The sequence below is a fragment of the Jaculus jaculus genome, chromosome 16, assembly GCF_020740685.1.
Source record: "Jaculus jaculus isolate mJacJac1 chromosome 16, mJacJac1.mat.Y.cur, whole genome shotgun sequence".
Taxonomy (NCBI): domain Eukaryota; kingdom Metazoa; phylum Chordata; class Mammalia; order Rodentia; family Dipodidae; genus Jaculus; species Jaculus jaculus.
In genome coordinates, this window is record NC_059117.1 from 25,341,649 (window position 1) to 25,361,527 (window position 19,879).

Below are 19,879 nucleotides of genomic sequence, written 5' to 3' on the forward strand. Positions count from 1 at the left end.
GCCAGATCCAAGAAAAACTTTAAAAGGACTAGGAGTAAAAAATTCAGTATAAGTTGCACATCTCCAATGTGAAAAGTTAAAATCTGAAATGCTCCAAACTCCAGAGTCATGTGAGCATCTACTCGATGTCTCAAGTGGAACGTTCCATATTTGACCTCATAGACAAGAGGTCACAGTCAAATGCTGACATGGAAAGATGTTGTGCCAAAGTATCTTTGGAGGCAAAGATAATTTAAATCCTTTAAATCCCAGCACTTGGGAGGCAGAGGTAGGAGGATCGCTGTGAACTTGAGGCAAACCTGGAACCGCAGAGTGAGTTCTAGGTCAGCCTGGGCTTGAATGAGACCTTACCTTGAAACAAACAAACAAACAAAACATCAACTTTGGGGACTGGAGAGATGGCTTAGCAGTTAAGAGCTTGCCTGTGAAGCCTAAGGACCTCGGTTCAAGGCTCGATTCCTCAGGACCCATGTTAGCCAGATGCACAAGAGGGCGCACGCATCTGGAGTTCATTTGCAGTGGCTGGAAGCCCTGGTGCGCCCAATCTCTCTCTCTCTCTGCCTCTTTCTCTCTCTGTCACTCTCAAATAAATAAATAAAAATGAACAAAATTTTTTTTAAAGAAATCACCTGTGGTTTACATATATATATAAGATGTTCAGGAAACCTAATCCTGTGTTCAGATTTGGGTCTTGCTCCTCCCCACGATAGTTCATGTATATTGAAATATCCCCAAATTCAAAACCCCTTGATATCTGAAACATTCTGACCTCAACTCATACTGAATGGGAATGTTTATTTACAATAAAGGGAGATAAGAATATGTAGAATGATGGGCTGGAGAGATGGCTTAGCGGTTGAGTGCTTGCCTGTGAAGCCAAAGGACCCCGGTTCGAGGCTTGGTTCCCCAGGTCCCACGTTAGCCAGATGCACAAGGGGGCGCACGCGTCTGGAGTTCATTTGCAGAGGCTGGAAGCCCTGGCGCGCCCATTCTCTCTCTCTATCTGTCTTTCTCTCTGTGTCTGTTGCTCTCAAATAAATAAATAAAAATTAAAAAAAAAAAAGAATATTTAGAATGAACCGGGCATGGTTGCACATGCCTTTAATCCTTGCCCTTGGGAGGCTGAGGTAGGAGCATCGATGTGAGTTTGAGGCCACCCTGCGACTACATAGTGAATTCCAGGTCAGCTTGGGCTAACGTGAGACCTTACCTTGAAAAACTAAAAAACAAAACAAAACAAAACAAAAAAAAAACCACGTAGAATGAGGGCTGGAAAGATGGTTTAGTAGTTAAGGCACTTGTCTGCAAAGCCAAAGAACACAGCTTTGATTCTCCAGGACCCACATAGGCCAAATGCACAAGGTGATGCATGCGTGTGAAATTTGTTTACAGTGGCTGAAGGTCCTGGCATGCCCGTTCTCTCTCTCTCTCTTAAATAAAGGAAAATAAAACTTAAAGAACATGTAGAATGAAAATACCAATAAAATTTTAAACTACAAATTTAGTTTTAAAATAGAAATCTACATTTTTATAAACAAAAAAATCTAGAAAATGCTTTCCTATTCCTATCATCATGCTATACCATTTGGATCCTGTGGAAATCTGATTGTTGGGCTGGAGAGATGGCTTAGAAGCTAAGGCATTTGCTTGGGAAGCCAAGGGACCGTGGTACGATTCCCCAGGACCCATATAAGCCAGATGCACAGGGTGGTGAATGTGTCTGCCTGAAGGTTCTTCTCTCTCTCTCTCTCTCTCAAACAAATAAAATAACCTTTAAGAAAACCTGACTGTTAGACTCAGGATATTGGCTCTTTCACAGTGAGGTTCACGATGGCAAGGCAGGGCTCCATTATCCCACTAGGTGGTTGTGTCTTCCTGTCCTTCCTGCTGCCTAGCTTCAGAATGCGCCCATCCCCTAGCATCGTCTCATTTGAAACCCTCAGTGCATCTCCGCTGTCACTCACTCCTTACTCCCCATCTTCCTCCATCCTAGTGCTTACTCCTTGCTCTGGCGCCCTTCTCTATTCCTCTAAGTTGGAGGCAGCTACATGGACACCCAGGTGTCCCACATCAAGGTGAGGAAGGTGGGAGGGAGGATGGGGCCCTGCAGGCCAGGACCTGTCTTAATTGAGGCAGCAGTGGGGAACCAGGCATAGAACTCTCATGAGTAGAGCTAGAAAAATGACTTCAGTGGTCTGATGTTCTCATCTTTCCTGGAAGCAGGCCAAGAGAGCTCAAGACTGCTCACACTGCAGCCAAGGAGCAGAGGGGAGTTACATCTGCAAGGATGTCATCAATTGTCTAAGCTAAGGCAACAATGTCACCTACCAGGTCAACTTCAGTCATGAGAAGATATGCTAGCTACAATAAGCACTTATTAAGTGCACACTGTATCTCTGACCTATCAAGAAGTATAAAATGTGGACACCACTGCTCCTTAATCTTTGAGACAAGGTTTCAAGTAGCCCAGGCTGGTCTTGCATTTTTGATGAAGCCAAGGAAAGCCTTTAATTCCTGATACTCCTATCCCAGTTTCCCAAGTGCTGAGGTTAGAAGCATGGTGCTACTACATTTATCTCTTAACAACCTGTATTCTTTAAATTTTTTTTTGTTCATTATTTATTTATTTATTTGACAGCAACAGACATAGAAAGACAGAGGGAGAGAGAGAGAGAATGGGCACGCCAGGGCTTCCAGCCACTGCAAACGAACTCCAGACGCGTGCGCCCCCTTGTGCATCTGGCTAACGTGGGACCTGGGGAACCGAGCCTCGAACCGGAGTCCTTAGGCTTCACAGGCAAGCGCTTAACCGCTAAGCCATCTCTCCAGCCCAACAACCTGTATTCTTAAGAAGCTAATAGAGAAATCAAGAAAACATGCATAATGCTCTGGCCTTGCAGCACTATGCATGAACAATGGCGGGCAGTTCAGTGTAGGCAGACATACGTTAGGGATCCTGAAAAGCAAATCTGTTCTATGAACCTTCTCCCAGGGACAACATCACTTGCTAAATGTTCAGTTGTAGTGGAAATGAGATTTGTATATCTTCCAAGTGAAGTAAAATGAATACACACCAATTTAATTCCAATTTAGAACTGGATTGCTTCTACACAGAGCTGTGCGTCGAGCATGTAAATTTTGCAAAGATCAACTGACTTCCTTCCTCCTTTGGAACATGTGATTCATTTCCTGGCTCATCTTGAGCTGTCTTAGCATTGATGAGGTTAAGCAAAGTCAACATGAGAATGAAGCAAGCATCAGCCTCCCGCAACCAAGCAGGTGTCCATTCTGATATGTCTTCCCCATAGTCAGGTGCTTAATACAATGATTTCATGAATACTTTATTTTCCGTATTTGTAAGAAAATATTCCCTGGTTTAACAAAACAGTATGATATTTTTTGTACTTGGTTCTATCTTATGTTCTGAATTCTAACATCCCAAACCCCAGAACTAGAGCAAATCTAGGATGTAGAACCAGTTGGGGATGTAGTTTGGTTTTCTGATGTAGGCTAAACTGGAACTCACTCAGCAGTCCCAGGCTGGCCTTGAACTCATGGTGACCCTTCCACCTCAGACTGCTGGGTGCTGAGACCTAAAGATGTGCAACACTATGCCCTGTCCAGTTATTACCAAATATTGTGCTGTAGAAATGACTTACTGGTTGAGGCATTTGACTGTGAGACCTAAGGACCTGGGTTTGATTCCCCAGTGCCCATGTAGGCCAGAAGCACAAGGTGGCACATGCATCTGGAGTTCATATGTAGTAGCTAGAGGCCCTGGCATGCCAATTCTCTCTGCCTCCCCCCACCCTCAAATAAATAAATATTTTAAAAAATATTTGGATAGCAATGAACCTATTGTTGGGTTTGCCTGGGTGGTAGGCAGGCTATCAACCCCCAGAGGTGTCTACACACTAATTCCTAGGAGGTGGTTGTTTACCTGACATTGCAAAAGAGACTTTACAGACGTGGTCAGAGATATGCTAACAAGGACACTATACTGGGCTCTCCAGCCAAATGTAATTACAGGGGTCCTTAAGTGATAAAAATAAAGGTCATAATTAGAGAAACTTGAAAATGCTATCTTGAAAATGCCATCCTGTTAGCTTTTTAAGATGGAAAAGACAGGCATGATCTGCAAGATGCAGATAGCTTGTAAACTGCACAGGCAAGAAAAGGCTCTCCCCTACAACCTCCAGCAGGAGGAATATAGTGAGACTAACACCTTGACCTCAGTATAGTGAAACTCACTCTAGACCTCTGACCTCCCGAATTCTACGGTAATAAACCTGTATTGTTTCAAGCCAATACATTTGTGGTGATTGTTAAGGCAACAATAGCTAAGTAATAGAATCCTCAAATATTACATTTGGGATATTGAGCTAAATGTAAGGTCTATACAGACATACAACTAACTCAGGAAGGATAAATACAAATCCTGTCTAAGGAAGTTATCTTCATAACCTCTACAGAAGTGGACTGGCTTCATAACAAACAACTGAGGGCTTAAATCATTAACTTAGTTATGCAATGGAAAGCTTATTTAAGTAAGACCATGAACTCTAAAGTCTAGGATAAGTTAACAAAATGTTGGGTCCTATGTAAATACAGTAGCCTTAAATGCTGAACTTGAAAAGGATTTTAAAGGTGGTCAGTACTGCAATGTTATACTTTGCTTTTTTTTTTTTTTTTTTTTTTTTAGCTAGAGACTTGCTCTCTTGCTATAGCCCAGACTAGCCTGGGATTCACTATGTAGCCTCAGGATGGCCTTGAACTGATGGCGATCCTCCTACCTGTGCTTTCCGAGTGCTGAATAAATGGTGTGCATCACCATACCCAGCTTCTTTTTGGATAGCATTTTAAAAATAATTTATATGTTGGAGAGAGAGAGAGAGACAGAATGGGTGCGCCATGGCCTCTAGCCACTTGAAACGAATTTCAGACACATACACCACCTTGTGCATCTGGCTTTATGTGGGTACTGGGGAATGGAAACTGGGTCTTTAGGCCATGCAGGCAGGCAGGTGCTAAGCCATCTCTCCAACTCTGATAGTATGTTTTAAGGCAACTGTATTTCTTTCCACACTGTTCCATCACACAAAAGAAAGACCCAGTAACACTTATAAATGTTGAAGCACAGGAATGTCCAGTGAAGTAACCTTATTATGAAGTGATTCTCTTCAACAAGCTGCATCTAATTTGTTCTTAAAGGAAACAAGATGCTGGCTGAAAATTTACAGGCAAGTATGAAAATCTCAACAATGTTTAATTTACTTCTTTCATTACAGATGATTTTTCCATAACAGTTTGCCAGGGAGAAGAGCTTGCTTTATTAATCATAACTTGCTAAACAATCATTGACATAAAAAGCAATGCTACAGGAGAAAAGCAATATCCATCTAATTAAGCAAAAAAACAGGCTTTATCCTAAAGTCTGCAATTAGCACTGTTTATGGAGCTATAAAACAAGAGATTTAAAGTGGGGTTTTTCTTATTCTTTTTTTTTTTGGTTTTTCGAGGTATGGTCTCACTCTAGCTCAGGCTGACCTGGAATTCACTATGTATCCTCAAGGTGGCCTCGAACTCGTGGTGATCCTCCTACCTCTGCCTCCCAAGTGCTGGGATTAAAGGCGTGCACCACCACACCCGGCTATTCTTTTTTTTTTTTTTTTTTTTTTAATGCAGCTGGGTTGCAATGGTTCATTTGAGGAGTTGTGTACTTGATTTCCAACACTAGGAAATAAATTTCATGTACTGGGTCACCACAGTGGCTTTCCCAGTGCAAAGTTCTATATAATTTCAGCATTTGTTGAATAGGCAGACCCAAATTCACACAAGTACTTAGGTATGAGAGCTTTCAAGTAAACACTATTATACATTACCATTTTGTGTGAGTTTTGTGGAGCACAGAAAAGACGTTATCCAAAAAGACTCCTTTGTGGCCTTCATGGTTTGATTATTATTCCCAAGGAAAATGCCCTTGGAGAAAGCAAGCTTGAGGTAGCGGGTAGCATCCTGAAGGTTTGTATTTTCTTCACACTGTTAAAAATGTTGAAAGAAATTAAACAGGGAAAGGGGGGTGAGAGAGATAAAATAGACCTTGGGAGAATTATTAAGTATAATTTTCCTTTTCTAGTGTCTATAATTGGGAAACATTCCAAATAGCATTATAACAGAATTTGACTTTTAAGTAAAAAGCAACAAAAATGTAAAATAATTAAGTATGGATTTTGGACTCAGGTCAACTGGATTTAAATCTTAGCTCTGTCACCCCCAATGTGGGTGACCATTGAAATAACTAAACCACTCAGCATTTCTGTTTTGCTTCCCTAAAACCTCATTGTCTTGTCAACAGAATTGGATTACATAAAGCCTTTTTAACATAGTCCCTGGTACACTGAAACTGCCAAGAAACCATCTTTACAATGACCACAGGAGTTTTTAAAAAGATGCTCAAATTTCTCCAACATGTCATTTGAGGCAGCTGTTTAACTGTTATCACTTTGTAAATGTACAATTGAGGAAATGGTATTTCAGGTAATCTAATAGTCCCACTGTGTAAGGGAACTCTCTACTTCACAGAAAATGCTAGCTAATACAGATTTAGAGAATACTGTTTCATATCCTGCTGTAATTATTTCTCTAGTCAACGAGTGTTACTTCCTGCTAAAACTGGCAGTAGAATTGCTGATAAAGAGCTAGGTGCCCATATGATGCCATGCAGCAACACACAGATGACCTCCCACTGGCAAAAAGACAAGAACAACTGCTCACAAGGGATCAGGTGGTCATCACACCAATGCAGACCATGCAAATACACGTTTGTCTGCACTGCCATCTTACCATGGTGTTCCGCTTCTGCATACTAGGCAGCACAGGCATAGAATCATATGCTGAATAATATATGCCTTATTGGTTTGAGTCAGTGTTGTCCAAAACAGGATTATTCAATACTAATCAATACTTAAAACATAGCTGGATATACCATCTGGTCCTAGATTTGGACAAGGGAGGACTGCAGAATTTATATATTGATTAAGCTCTAGAAACGAATTTGGCATTTGGAAGTACCTTTTACTTGGACTTAAATAAACATATACATGGGCTGGGGAGGTGGGTCAGTGGTTAAGGTGCTTGCCTACAAAGCCTAATGACCCAGGTATGACCCACATAAAGCCAGATACACAAAGTGCACATGTGTCTGGAGTTTGTTTGCAGTGGCTAGAGGATCTGGTGCACCCATTCTCTCTGTCTCCTTTCTATCTCCCTTTTCTTGCAAATAAAATACTTTTTATAAAATAACAACATACAATCTACTATCATTTTTTTAAAAAAATTACACAGAAGAGATCTACATGACATACACAAAGGGGCTAGTTAACATCATAACATCACTTGGGTACAGGGTTTTTGTGTTGCTCTGGTTTATTCGCATACTGCTTTTGTAATGATAGAGGAGAACTTAAATGAAAAGTTAAGGAAAAATTTAAAAAGATACCAAACTGGTACAGCCTAGCTCATTAGGAGTATACATTGTAAAACTCGATCTCTTTCTTTCTTTTTCAAGGTAGGGTTTCACTGTAGCTCAGAATGACCTGGAATTCACTCTGTAGTCTCAGGGTGGCCTCAAACTCACAGCAATTCTGCTTCCTCTGCCTCCTGAGTGCTGGGATTAAAGGTGTGTGCCACTCTTATTTCTTTAACTGTGTTCAAAGATTTCAGATGACAGTGTCATGGTAACAGGCAGTAGTTTAACACAAAAACAACCTTAGGTACTTGGGACTATTTGTGTTAATCAAAACTATATATTTCTGTTATTTTCATAAGTTCTTCAGAAAGGCCTCTCTAGTGAGTTGAGGAAAAGAATCAGGATATTACAAGATGTTCTTATGAACAAAACTGCCCTAACACAGAAGTATCAGTATAAATATAACCTTCACCACTCTCCTCTACTGTTTCAATTCTAGTGCCTTGTTATTACTTCAAGATATTCCATACAGACAAAAGACTACAGAAAATACACAAAGGTGGCTTAAAGAATTATAAAGTAAATAAAGAGTTCACATGTTTTCTTTATAAAAATTCCTACACAAAGTAATGTTCTCGACTTGTGTTTCTTGCTCCTGGTGTCAGGACTTGGACATAGCAATTGACACACTCAAGTTCACCTCATTCCATAACTGGGTCTTGTCTATAAGGTTGGGAAGATGGCCTGTCCTCCATACGTCCAAGTAGCACTGCCCATTGTGACTAATGTTTCAGTCAACCCCAGCCCACACACTCTGTCCAGCTATTTCCAGGCCTCCTGGAGCCTGCCCTAGTCTGGTATGCTCCATCTGTTCACAGAAATTCTGGTCCCAAGATATATTTCTTAATATCCTCCTTCCCTCAACTAACTGGTTCTTGGTATCTTTTGGCAACCACTTGAAATTCTGGCATGAGATGCTCATCTAGATCCATTGTTGAAACCACACTGACCGCTGAGTAGAGAGGCGACGGCTAAGTCACGTCTCTAGGCGGTACTGTGAGTCGCATGCAGTTGACTCCTGGATCAGTCATCATGGCCAAGTCAGTTCCACCAATCCTAGTGCACTTCACTTCTCCTCAGTTCAGGGAGCTAAGACCTCAGCATCCAAATCTGAGGCTTGATACCTTGACAGTTTCCTGGCAAAACAGTATCACTGATGGGAACAATAGTGTGGGCACAGAAGGTACTGTAAGACCTTCTACCACAAACATTGATCTCTGTGTGTGTGTGGGGGGGGGCGGGGGGGGGAAGAAGGATGAGAAGGATGAGGAGAAGAGAAGGAGGAGGAGGAGAAGAAGAAAGAAAAAAGAAAGGAAGAAAGAAAGAAAGAGAGAAAGAAAAAAGGGGGCTGGAGCTGGGAACACAGCTCAGCGGTATACAGTTTACACACAATGCCTGAGGCCCTGGACTCAATTCCCAGTTCTGTAAACAAAACAAAGTTAACAATAAAACCTCAGGTAATTCTGAGGGTCACCTGTGGTTTACATTCTGCAGAATGCAGTATTTCTGAGGAGACAGAACAGGAGGGTGTGTATGACAAGAAAATATACAGGTTTCTATTCAGCAATGGAGTGGATGGAAGTGAGGTAAAGAGCCCAGTCCAGGACATGCTGAATTTAAGATGTCTCTGGGAAAACCAACTGAAGATACTCAACACACTAGTCAAGTTCCAAGTGTCATCAGCAGACTTGTGGGAAGCTAGCATAGTGAAATGGATGAGAGTGATTTAGACAGTTGAAGACAAAGGACCAGCATTTAAGATGTAGATAAGGAGACAGGTCCTAAAGAGGAAGGGTGAACCCAGGAGAAAGGTCCAGCAGAAGACTTGAGTAGAAGACTTTCAAGAATTGGAATCTACCATGCATAGCTGTAGGGAAGTCCAGGAAAGGAAGAATTATTATTTTTTCTTCCAGAGGATTTAGTCCCTGGGCAGGCATGGACATGAGGGAAGAAACTTCTGGTGAATGGTGGAAGCAGGCAGCCTGGGGAGCTGATGAGACAGACAGAGGGCAGTGGAGACAGCTTTTACATGTAAGCTAGCTGTTATGAATGGAAGGGAAGGAAGAGGAAGGATGTGGCTATTTAAAAAAGAAAATGCTGGCGTATGTTTACATGTTGAATGAATGAGGCCCAAACAAAGGAACCAGTGGCAAATGCAGAATTAAGAGAAAGGGCACTGGGACAGACAGGAGGGAGGAAAGCTCCAAGGCAGGAGGTAGAAGAATTAGCCTTGGAAGGAGTCTTGCCTCATCCCCTGAAAGAGCAAGCAGGAAGAAAGGGAAGGATGCAGATAAGTTTTCAGGTGTCAGGGAGAGACCACAGGAAGTTAGGGAAGTTCCTGTCTCACTGCTCCTGTTTTCTCTATTAAGTAGACAGGAATGGGTAGGGCGGAGAGAGGGTAAACTCTTGTCAACAGTCCACGGGAGGGAGAGAGGCAACTGAGGAATCTGCCCGCAGTGCTGGAGATCCTGAGTCTACGCCCATCCGGCCCAGGCCTGTCTACAGTAAGTCTCATTACCTTACCAACAGAGTAGGGCTGGGTACAGGAGGGGAAGAGAGGGAAATGCTGACAGACGAGCATTTTTCCAAGAGCTAATTTGAATGGGAAAGTGAGGCCAGGATTCCCTGCACAGATACAGCAGAATGGTGAAGGGTTAAAGTGTGGTCAAGATTCCCTGCACAGATACAGCAGAATGGTGAAGGGTTAAGGTGAGGTCAGGATTCCCTGCAGAGATACATCAAGGGTTACAATGGATAAGAATGTGAGGTCAGGCTGGGTCTACTGAGAGAGAATGACACTGGAAAATCAGGAAAGTTAGAAAATTGAGAGGCTGAAAGGATTTTGGGAGCTTAGGATATTTTCTAAGGAGAGGTTCTGGAGGTTCACCCATCACCTCCCACCTACTCATCCATCCTTCCACCATCAAGCCAGCTACAAGTGTTTGAGCACATTCACGGGAGATCCTGCTGGGTATAAAGGAAGAAGCTCCAGCGAGCTGCCATAGTGAAGGGAGATACAAATGATAATCACTGGAGTTGAACTGGCCTAGAAAACAGGGCATCACAGAACAGGACAAGTCAAGAAGAAAGTAAAACTCTGGAACAGAGGCTGGCCTGGTTTTGACCTTGTAAACAGATACCCACCAGCCCATCCCCACCTCTTCCCCACTGGTATCAACACCCAGGACAGTATGACAGGTGTAAAGTTACAGAGATAAGAAATGAACCTCATGCAATGGCAGTGGCCATTGGAAGGCAGATGGGCTTTAGAAACCCAAAGTTTCAGAAAACAAGTTCTCTCCTCCAGTAGGAAGCTCCAGAACAGAAAAATCCAGTCAGAGAATTGTGGGAAGAATATATAATAATGTATCTAGTCCAAAATGGAGATATGTTAATTAGCATTGAATGGGCTTTCAGGATGTTACCTAATATTGTCCCAAGTGCTAGAAGTCCACCTAGTAAGATGTCTTATATATTTTTTCTTTTCCTGTTTAACTTCTGTGTTACACACTTTTAAGTTTCTTACTTCTGTGCTAAACACTTTTTTACTTTTTAAAAATTATAGGCTTTGTGATGGAGAGATTTCTCAGCAGTTAAGGGAAGTTTCTTGCAAAGCCTTCCAGCCTTGGTTGGATTCTCCAGTACCCACATAAAGCCAGATGCACAAAGTGGCTCACGCCTCTGGAGTTTGTTTACAATGGCAAGAAGCCCTAGCATACCTATTCTCTCTCTCTCTCTCCTTGCAAATAAATAATTTTTTTTAAAAAAATATAGGTTTTGTTTTTAAATTTACCTTACAGGGTGAGGTGATCCATTTTTTTTGCCTTCACACTTTGGGTACACATATACATCTCTGGGTAGACTTAGACTGCTCATAGTTACAGGAGAGATCTCTTTAAGAATGGTTGGGAGCAGCATGCAGACCAAGTAAGTAAATCCATCACTCTACCTAAATTTTCAGACATTCCTCACCTTTTATCTTTACTTATGAATGCAAAAATCCTATAGGCAAAGGCAATGCTGAAGATCAGGGCAAATGGACAGCACGAGTTTCCAAAAGAAGCTGAGGGGCTCATCTCAAAGGCAGCGTCCAGCACAAAGACATGCGGTGGCTGACAATGGGCCTGCGGGGAATTAAGGTATGGCACAAGGAACCTTGTAGGTACAAGAATATGGTTCACAAAGAGTTCGTGGACAAACTCTGAGGCTGTAGCCAAGGTGAAGTCAGTTAACCTGAGACGTCCTTTTGTAATCTAGGCCACCACCTTCAATCAGGCCTCTGTTTGGCTGACTTCTTACCTGACTCTTCTGTGGCTCACATGCACTGGCCTAGCAAGCCATCAGGTCTCCCAGGAGGAGTAAGATTCTCAACGAAGCTAAACCAGGGCCACATTAACTATGCCAGGTAACACCATCAACAATGAATTTATAAAACTCCAAACGCAGAGTGCTGCCTTCCTCACTCCCTTCTCCATGCCTCTGGATAGCAGGGTACTTTAGAACATACTTTGAGTGACTAAAAATTCTCTAGTAAGGGCTGGACAGAAGGCTTAGCAGTTAAGTGCTTGCCTGTGAAGCCTAAGGACCCCAGTCCAAGGCTTGATACCCCAGTACCCATGGGAGCCAGATGCACAAGGTGGCGCATGTATCTGGAGTTTGTTTGCAGAGGCTGGAGGCCCTGGTGTGCCCATTTTCTCTCTCTCTCTGCTGCTCTCAAATAAATAAATAAAAATAAAAAACAAAAATTTAAAAAAAAATTCTCTAGTAAAATCAGTCAGGATGAGTATTTGAGTGCCCAGTTAGCCTTGACCTCCATCCATCTTTATAAGAGATGTTTGGAAAATAAATTTGCTTACTTCAATGATTTTCTCTTTTTTATTTTATTTATTTATTTATCTATTTTTGATTGACAACTTCCATGATTGTAAACAATATCTCATGGTAATTCCCCCACTTTCCTCTTTGAAACTCCACTTCCCATCATATCTCCTCCCCTTCTCAGTCTCTCTTTTATTTTGATGTCAGGATCAGTAATTTTCTCTTATCCTGTCTCATTTTCTTAACTTGTTTTCCAGGAGGTAGCTAGACAGATATATCCAGAAATATAAAGTAAGGAGGTAGCAATACTAACACAATTCAGTGAGAAGGACCAAAGTTAATGGAATTCAATACTGTAATTAGCAAACCAGCAACTCCCCAGGGAAGTTCTGGACTTATCCATTAGCCATTTATGGAACATGAGTTCCCAAGGTTAGAGAAGCAGCTCTGGAAAGATCGAGTTATTTCATGATCCTTGTTGAGCTACAACATCCAGAATTTGGTTCTACTGGACACCACTCAGAACATGTGATCAGGGATGGAGAGATAGCTCAGCAGTTAAGGTGCTTGCCTACAAAACCTAAAGACCTGAGTTCAGTTCCCCAGGACCCACGAACAGCCAGATGCACAAAAGAGGTGCATGCATCTGGAGTTCATCTGCAGTAGCTAGAGACCCTGGAATGCCCATTCTCTTTCTCTCTCTCTCTCTCTCTCACTCTCTGCTTGCAAATAAATAAATAAAAATATTAAAAATATAATCAATTACATAAAGTATAAAGGATAAATATAGCAGTTTTCTCCCTGACCCCTATTAACAGTCATTCCATTTATTTATTTATTCATTTATGAGAGAAAGAAGCAAAGATAGATAGATAGAGAGAGAGAGAGAATGGGTACAAGAGGGCCTTCAGCCACTGCAAATGAACTCCAAATGTATGTACTACGTTATACATCTGTCTTACGTGGGCACTGGGAAATTGAACCTGGGTCCTTAGGCTTCACAGGCAAGTGCCTTAACTGCTAAGCCATCTCTTCAGCCCCAAAGTCATTTTAATACCATTTAGTAAATGGGCTAAATTTTAAATGTAGCGGAATTTTAAACTATCTGTAAGGTTTATGTAATTCTATCATAGCAACAGAACGGATTTTAAGATTAATATCTTGATATGTGCAATTATCTATCCCTATATTAACACAGAAAAATCACATTTTCAACATATGTTTGGATTAGGGATATAGCTCAGTGGTAGCATTTGCCTAGTGTGTACAGGGCCCTCAACACAACCACTATATATGATGATGGATGCACACACACACACACACACACACACACACACACACACACACACACCCCGAGAGAGAGAATGTGACATAGAATTTAGAAACAATACATTCAAAAGCATGCTGTTCCTGTGAGCAACCTTCCAAGAGTGTTCTTTTTAGTCATTTTTTTCTCTTTTCTGAAGTGGTAAGACAAGGCATTAATAGTGATACCTTATGCACGATAAGCTCGTGTGTACCATCTGGAAGAGTCCTCCCATCTTCCTGCATCAGGGGCACAAAGGAAAAGCCAAACAACTTCTTCTCTCCTTTCTCCTTTGCTGTAAAGGAAAAGAATTGCATGCCTATTGAAGTGCACGGTTATACATTTGTGCCAAGAAGCATGAACGTCAATAAATACCACCCCCACCCTCTGCACACAGCCAGGTCCTCCTTAGGGAGGCTTTCATGATAGGACACCGATCCGAAGTAACTCTCCTCTAACCCTGTATTCCTGATCCCTAATCTTTTTGTTTGTTTGACACATGGTCTCTGTCTGTAGCCCAGGCTGTCCTGAATTGACTGTGTAGACAAGGTATCCTTTGATGTATGGTGGTCTGCCTGCTCCATACTCCTAAATTCTGGAATTACATGTGTGAGTTACCACACCTGGTTTCCCTCATCTTGAAGTTACATTCCTTGCTTAATTTTCTTCACAAGACTCTGCTGCTTGAAATTATGTTTTAAAAAAAGTTGTGGGTTGCCTCTTTCTCCTAACACCTCACCTCCCAGTAGTAAGCACTGCCAGGGACATGATTTTTATCTGTTTTACTGCTGCAAAGATTGCCAAGGACATAAAATGTTCTTCAAAACTATATGTTCAGAAAGAATGAATGATGGGATGAAGAGATGGCTCAGTGGTTAAGGCATTAGTGTGCAAAGCCTAAGACCCAGGTTCGATTCCCTAGTACCCATGTAAGCCAGGTGCACGAGGTGGTGCATGCACCTGGAGTTCGTTTGTAGTGGCTGGAGGCCCTGGAGTGTCTATCCTCTCTCTTTTTTTTTCCCTCTCTCTCTCAAATAAATAACTTTAAAAAGAAGAAATGAATGTGAGGTATAACGTTTTTCTTTTTTTTTTTGGTTGCCTATGGAATGGGAATTTCCAAGCTCTGCTTTGGTCCATGACAGAATGTTATCCACACATGAGGGCAGTGCGCCCTGTAATGGCTAAGGTTACTTCCATGACATAGGCACATAAAAAAGCAAAATGAACTGCAAACTGGGCTCTCTGTATAACTCCAGAAGCTGAAGAGGAAATGAGTTTTCAGATCCCTAATTAAGAAGGACAATGGCTAACAATGCTGAGGATCCATTCTCTGTAATAAGGAAACGGAGATATCAGATGCTAAGTGCACTTGCTCTAGATCTCCCAAGCACCTTCTAGTCTTTGACCCACGCTCCTCTGCTCTGAAAAGAAGAAAGTGTTAACAGGCCTCGTTTGTACACCTGCACATTCCTCTCTCATACTTAGATATGTGAGGAGGAGGAGTTCTCCAGAGCCAGATGCTGCAGTGGTTTGGATGTTGTCTTGGGGCTATAATCATATGGAAGCTGACTTTTCCCACATATGTGCAGCAGTAGAGTACCACGCTTGAGCAGAAAGGCTCAGCTTGGCGGCACAGCAAGACCCGAGCTACAGCAGTAGATGTCTCAGTGACCCTGAAGATTAGATCAGCAGCTTAGCAATGCACCTTTTTCTAACAATTACTTCCAGCATTTCATAGTGCAGGAGCAGAGCTTCAGGCAGAGCAATGACTTCGACTAACGGGAGGACTTGCTCACAAGTGTCATTGATCAAATGTGTCCTTTTAAAAGAAGGGCTTGGGGCTGGAGAGTTGGCTTAGCGGTTAGGCGCTTGCCTGTGAAGCCTAAGGACTCCGGTTCGAGGCTCGGTTCCCCAGGTCCCACGTTAGCCAGATGCACAAGGGGGCGCACACGTCTGGAGTGCGTTTGCAGAGGCTGGAAGCCCTGGCACGACCATTCTCTCTCTCTCCCTCTATCTGTCTTTCTCTCTGTGTCTGTCGCTCTCAAAAAAAAAAAAAAAAAAAAAAAAACTTTAAAAGAAGGGCTTGGGCTGGAGAGATGGCTTAGCGGTTAAGCCCTTGCCTGTGAAGCCAAAGAACCCTGGTTCAAGGCTTGATTCCCCAGGACCCACGTTAGCCAGATGCACAAGAGGTGCACGCATCTGGAGTTCATTTGCAATGGCTGGAGGCCCTGGCAAGCCCATTCTCTCTATATATATATCTGCCTCTTTCTCTCCATCTGTCTGATGCTCTCAAATAAATAAATTTTAAAAAACCAAAAAAAAAAAAAAAGAAATTAAAATAAGGGCTTTCTCTTTAAAATAATTAATTTCAACTCCAGAGAGAAACTGGTAAAATAATGATATTTTAGGATTTAGAGGAGAAGACTTATTTAGAAATGAATTCCAAATTTTATTTATATTTTTTAAAAATATTTTTAAATTTTATTTATTTATTTGAGAAAGAGAACAAGGCAGAGAAAGAGAGAGAGAGAGAGAGAATGGGCGTGCCAGGGCCTTCAGCCACTGCAAACGAACTCCAGACGCGTGCGCCCCCTTGTGCGTGAACACTCGGCCCTGGCTGGGTGGAGGTGGGAAAACGTAGCATTGTTTCTTGATCTGAACTGTTCTGCTTGCCTCTGCTTTACAGTTTGGGGTAACTTCTCACTTTGATTTCACGCACGATTTTCCTCTGGTCTCCGAATCTACGACTCTACGCCTGCTATCTGTGTAGCTACTCTAAACTCAGGGTAGCCATGAGTCTCAGCCTCTTCATCACTCGTTTCTCCCCCGAACTTCTACAACGTTACATCAAAGGATAATTTCTCTGTCCTCATCTTGTGTATCACTAGCATCTGACATATCTGACCAATTCCCTCTTGAAAAATTGTCTTCCTTTAACCTCATGGATCCTATTCTTCCTTTACTGTCTTTCAATCTATTGGATAGTCTTTCTTAGTGTCACTTAACAGCTCCTTCTCATTCTTCTAGCTATAAATGTGATAAGTGCCCTAGAGAACCATCCTTTGGGCTTCCTCTGCTATCAAACTGTTTGGGAATCTCATCCAGTCTCCTACCTTTAAAAATACATCAAAATGGATGGTGCACTACAGTTGGACTGTGCTGGGAAAACTTCCCAATTGCACATTCAGGAGAGTCATGCTGGCACTTAAAATGGGTCACAGTTGAGCAGTAACACCAAGGATGTCACCACACGATACCCCACCCCAAATGGTAGTTATTTTATTTTTAGCGGACCACTGAACTACATGCTCTCATTCCCAAGTTTAAATTTCAACCTGGACCTCATTCAGTCACCTACTTGACCACTGAAATGTCTAATAGACATCAAATGTCTGAAATGGAAAGTTTTGATTCTTTCTACTGTCTGCCCCTTTCATTACATGAATACTTCATTCTCAGGACAAAATCCTGGGGTCATCCTTGACATATCCCCTTCTTTCAAATCTAATCTGCCAATAATTAATTCAAAAAAGTAAGTCAAACTGATACCATCTTAATGCAAACTACTACCATCAATGTCTGCCAAATGGCGTTTCTGTTCCCAAGTGGCCCATATTTAATCTACTATTCACACAGCAGCCTCTAAATCCTCTAATGTCTTTCTTCAATCATACAAAATCCACAGTCCTCACCATAACATAAAAGATGATGTGAGGTCTAGCTCCCTCACTACCTCTCTGGTCTTTTGTCGCTCGTTGATAATGCCAAATTTCAGCCTCACACCTTATAAAGTTCAGAATTTCTTCCTTTTCTCATAATGAAAGCACTTGGTTTCTTTTGGGCACATCTGAATTGTCAGCATCATGACTTTTGCATTTGGGACGAATAACATATAAAATAAGGGTTAACAGAAGATAAGGTCTGTAATGCTACAAATGGGTTAAATGAGAAGGCCAACTGACCAACAGACAGGTATTTTACCCAGCACAGAGATTCTGGGCAAAAGGATGATTTATAGTCGGGGTAGGGGAGCATAGTGAAATGGTACACAATTTCATCAAGCTACTCAGAATATTTTATTTCTGAACTTTTCCATTTAATATTTTTTTAAATTTTTTTTAAAATTTATTTGAGAGCGACAGACACAGAGAGAAAGACAGATAGAGGGAGAGAGAGAGAATGGGCGCGCCAGGGCTTCCAGCCTCTGCAAACGAACTCCAGACGCGTGCGTCCCCTTGTGCATCTGGCTAACATGGGACCTGGGGAACCGAGCCTCGAACCGGTGTCCTTAGGCTTCATAGGCAAGCGCTTAACTGCTAAGCCATCTCTCCAGCCCCCATTTAATATTTTTAACAGGTTGGCTATAGGTCACTGAATCTATGAAAAGCAAAACTGCAGGATAGGGCTAGAGAGATGGCTTAGTGGTTAAGATGCTTCCCTGAGAAGCCTAAGGACCCATGTTCAACCCTCCAGATCCCACCTAAGCGAGATACACAAAGGTAAGATAAGCAAGGGTGTGGCGCCAGCACCTGCAGTTCGATTACAGTGGCTGAGGCCCTGGCATGCCAATTCTCTCTCTCTCTCTCTCCCTCTTTCTCTTTTTTTCTCTCTCTAAAAAATTTAAAAAGCAAAAATAAAAAATTAAAAATAAAAAAAAAACTGCAGGAGAAGTGACAGCACTGGAACATGTATCTGCTGCTGGTCTACGTATCCTCCACCTATCCTCCCTCAGTGGTGTGAAAGCTCTGAGAGAGGAATTTACTATGTTCACAGAGGCATCTCAGCACCCAATAAAGTGGCTGGTTGTTCAATAAACACAGCCGATATTCAACAAACACTCAATTTAGAAAGAAATGCTATCTTTGAACAAACACATGTACACACAAATATTTAGATGTTCGGGTGATTAAGTGATTTTACTAGGTGTTTGTAATGTGTGGATGTATAAGGATGATTTTCTTCTTTATACTTTAGTAGTTCTTCTGACTTTTAACAATGAACATAGGAAAAATCTGTGAGCAATAATTGAAGTACAAGATGAGAGGGCAGAGACAGAAGGATTTTACAGAAATTGTTCTTTGTTGTGCTTTGCAAGTTATGGATGTTAATAGTTATAATTATATAATTCTACAATGCTCTTTTCCTCTTTCTCCTTTATTCCTCTGCCTTTTCTTTATGTTAAAGCTCAAAGCTCCTAACAAGTCCAAATGAAAATTTATAACAAAGACTGATGAAAGAAAGGGTAATATACTCTCATCCCAAGTCCTCTAAGTAAAACACCTGGGCATTTGGAAGAGGAGTTATATCCTGCTAGCCATCTTTCTATAAGCTGCTACACCAAGAAAGCCTAATTGATGGAGTCAAATATGAAATATGCTATAAACCCTGACCATGGACCTCTTCTGCCTCAACTCAAGTGACTTACATTATCCTTGACAATGCCTCTAAGTTTGCAGACTAGAAAAGAGAGTAATGCTTCTCCATAATGTGATTCTCCTGTGTCCCTAGCTTGTTATTCTGCTCCCAAAGCAAGACTCACCAGCATCTTTTCTCATCACAGTATGTACTTGGTAGTGTCTGCACTTCAGGGACTTAAGGAAATCCCTGGTCTCAAGTCAGGGTAGGCAGGAAATGTGTGCTTAAGAGACTGATGCAAAATAATTAAAGACATCAACACATGAACTTTGTGGCTAGAAATGCCCACATGAGCCACTCTGTAACATCTCAAAGTCTTCAGCTGCTTTAATCTATAAAATGAGGCAATTAGTCCCTATTATATCTCCTAAGGCTTTTTTTCAGCTGTCATGATCTGCTCATTTCACCATCATCTGAGACTACACAGTGATGCAGACATACATAAATCAACAGAAATCTAAGCCTCATCAAGGCTTTTCTAGCGCTTCCTATGCCCAGCAAGTTCCAAGAAGCCCCTCTGACTTGTCTGAGAGCTGGTTCAGCTCCTGGTAAGCCTAGGTTGATCAGGGTTGTCCCAAACCATCAAAGTCAGTCTAGTTTCTTTAATCTTGTGTCTCCCCCTTCTGTTCAGTCTTTCTAGGCTTTAAGGGATGAGCTGATTTTTGTGAAAGCAATTACTTTATGGAGAAATCCTTAGGTCTTCTATTAGCTTTGTCCCCTACTTCTTCCTCTTTTTCCACTTTTAAAAAACTTTTTATTTTTTGCTTCTCCAGCCCCTCCCACCTTTTTCCATTCTCCTTCCATTGTCACCT

General features: G+C 41.8%; 1 protein-coding gene across 5 annotated transcripts in view; it reads right to left on the minus strand.

Annotated features, from left to right (window-relative positions):
• The window catches only part of Dock4 (dedicator of cytokinesis 4), a 478,789-nt gene that overhangs the window by 148,884 nt on the left and 310,026 nt on the right, over positions 1 to 19,879 (minus strand). For all 5 annotated transcript variants that reach the window (XM_045135544.1, XM_045135547.1, XM_045135546.1 and 2 more), the window contains exons 16-17: positions 13,841 to 13,947; positions 5,883 to 6,039 (exon numbers count right to left, since the gene is read on the minus strand). In XM_045135544.1, coding sequence (XP_044991479.1) covers positions 5,883 to 6,039; positions 13,841 to 13,947 — 264 coding nt within the window. The remainder of the gene's footprint in view (positions 1 to 5,882; positions 6,040 to 13,840; positions 13,948 to 19,879) is intronic.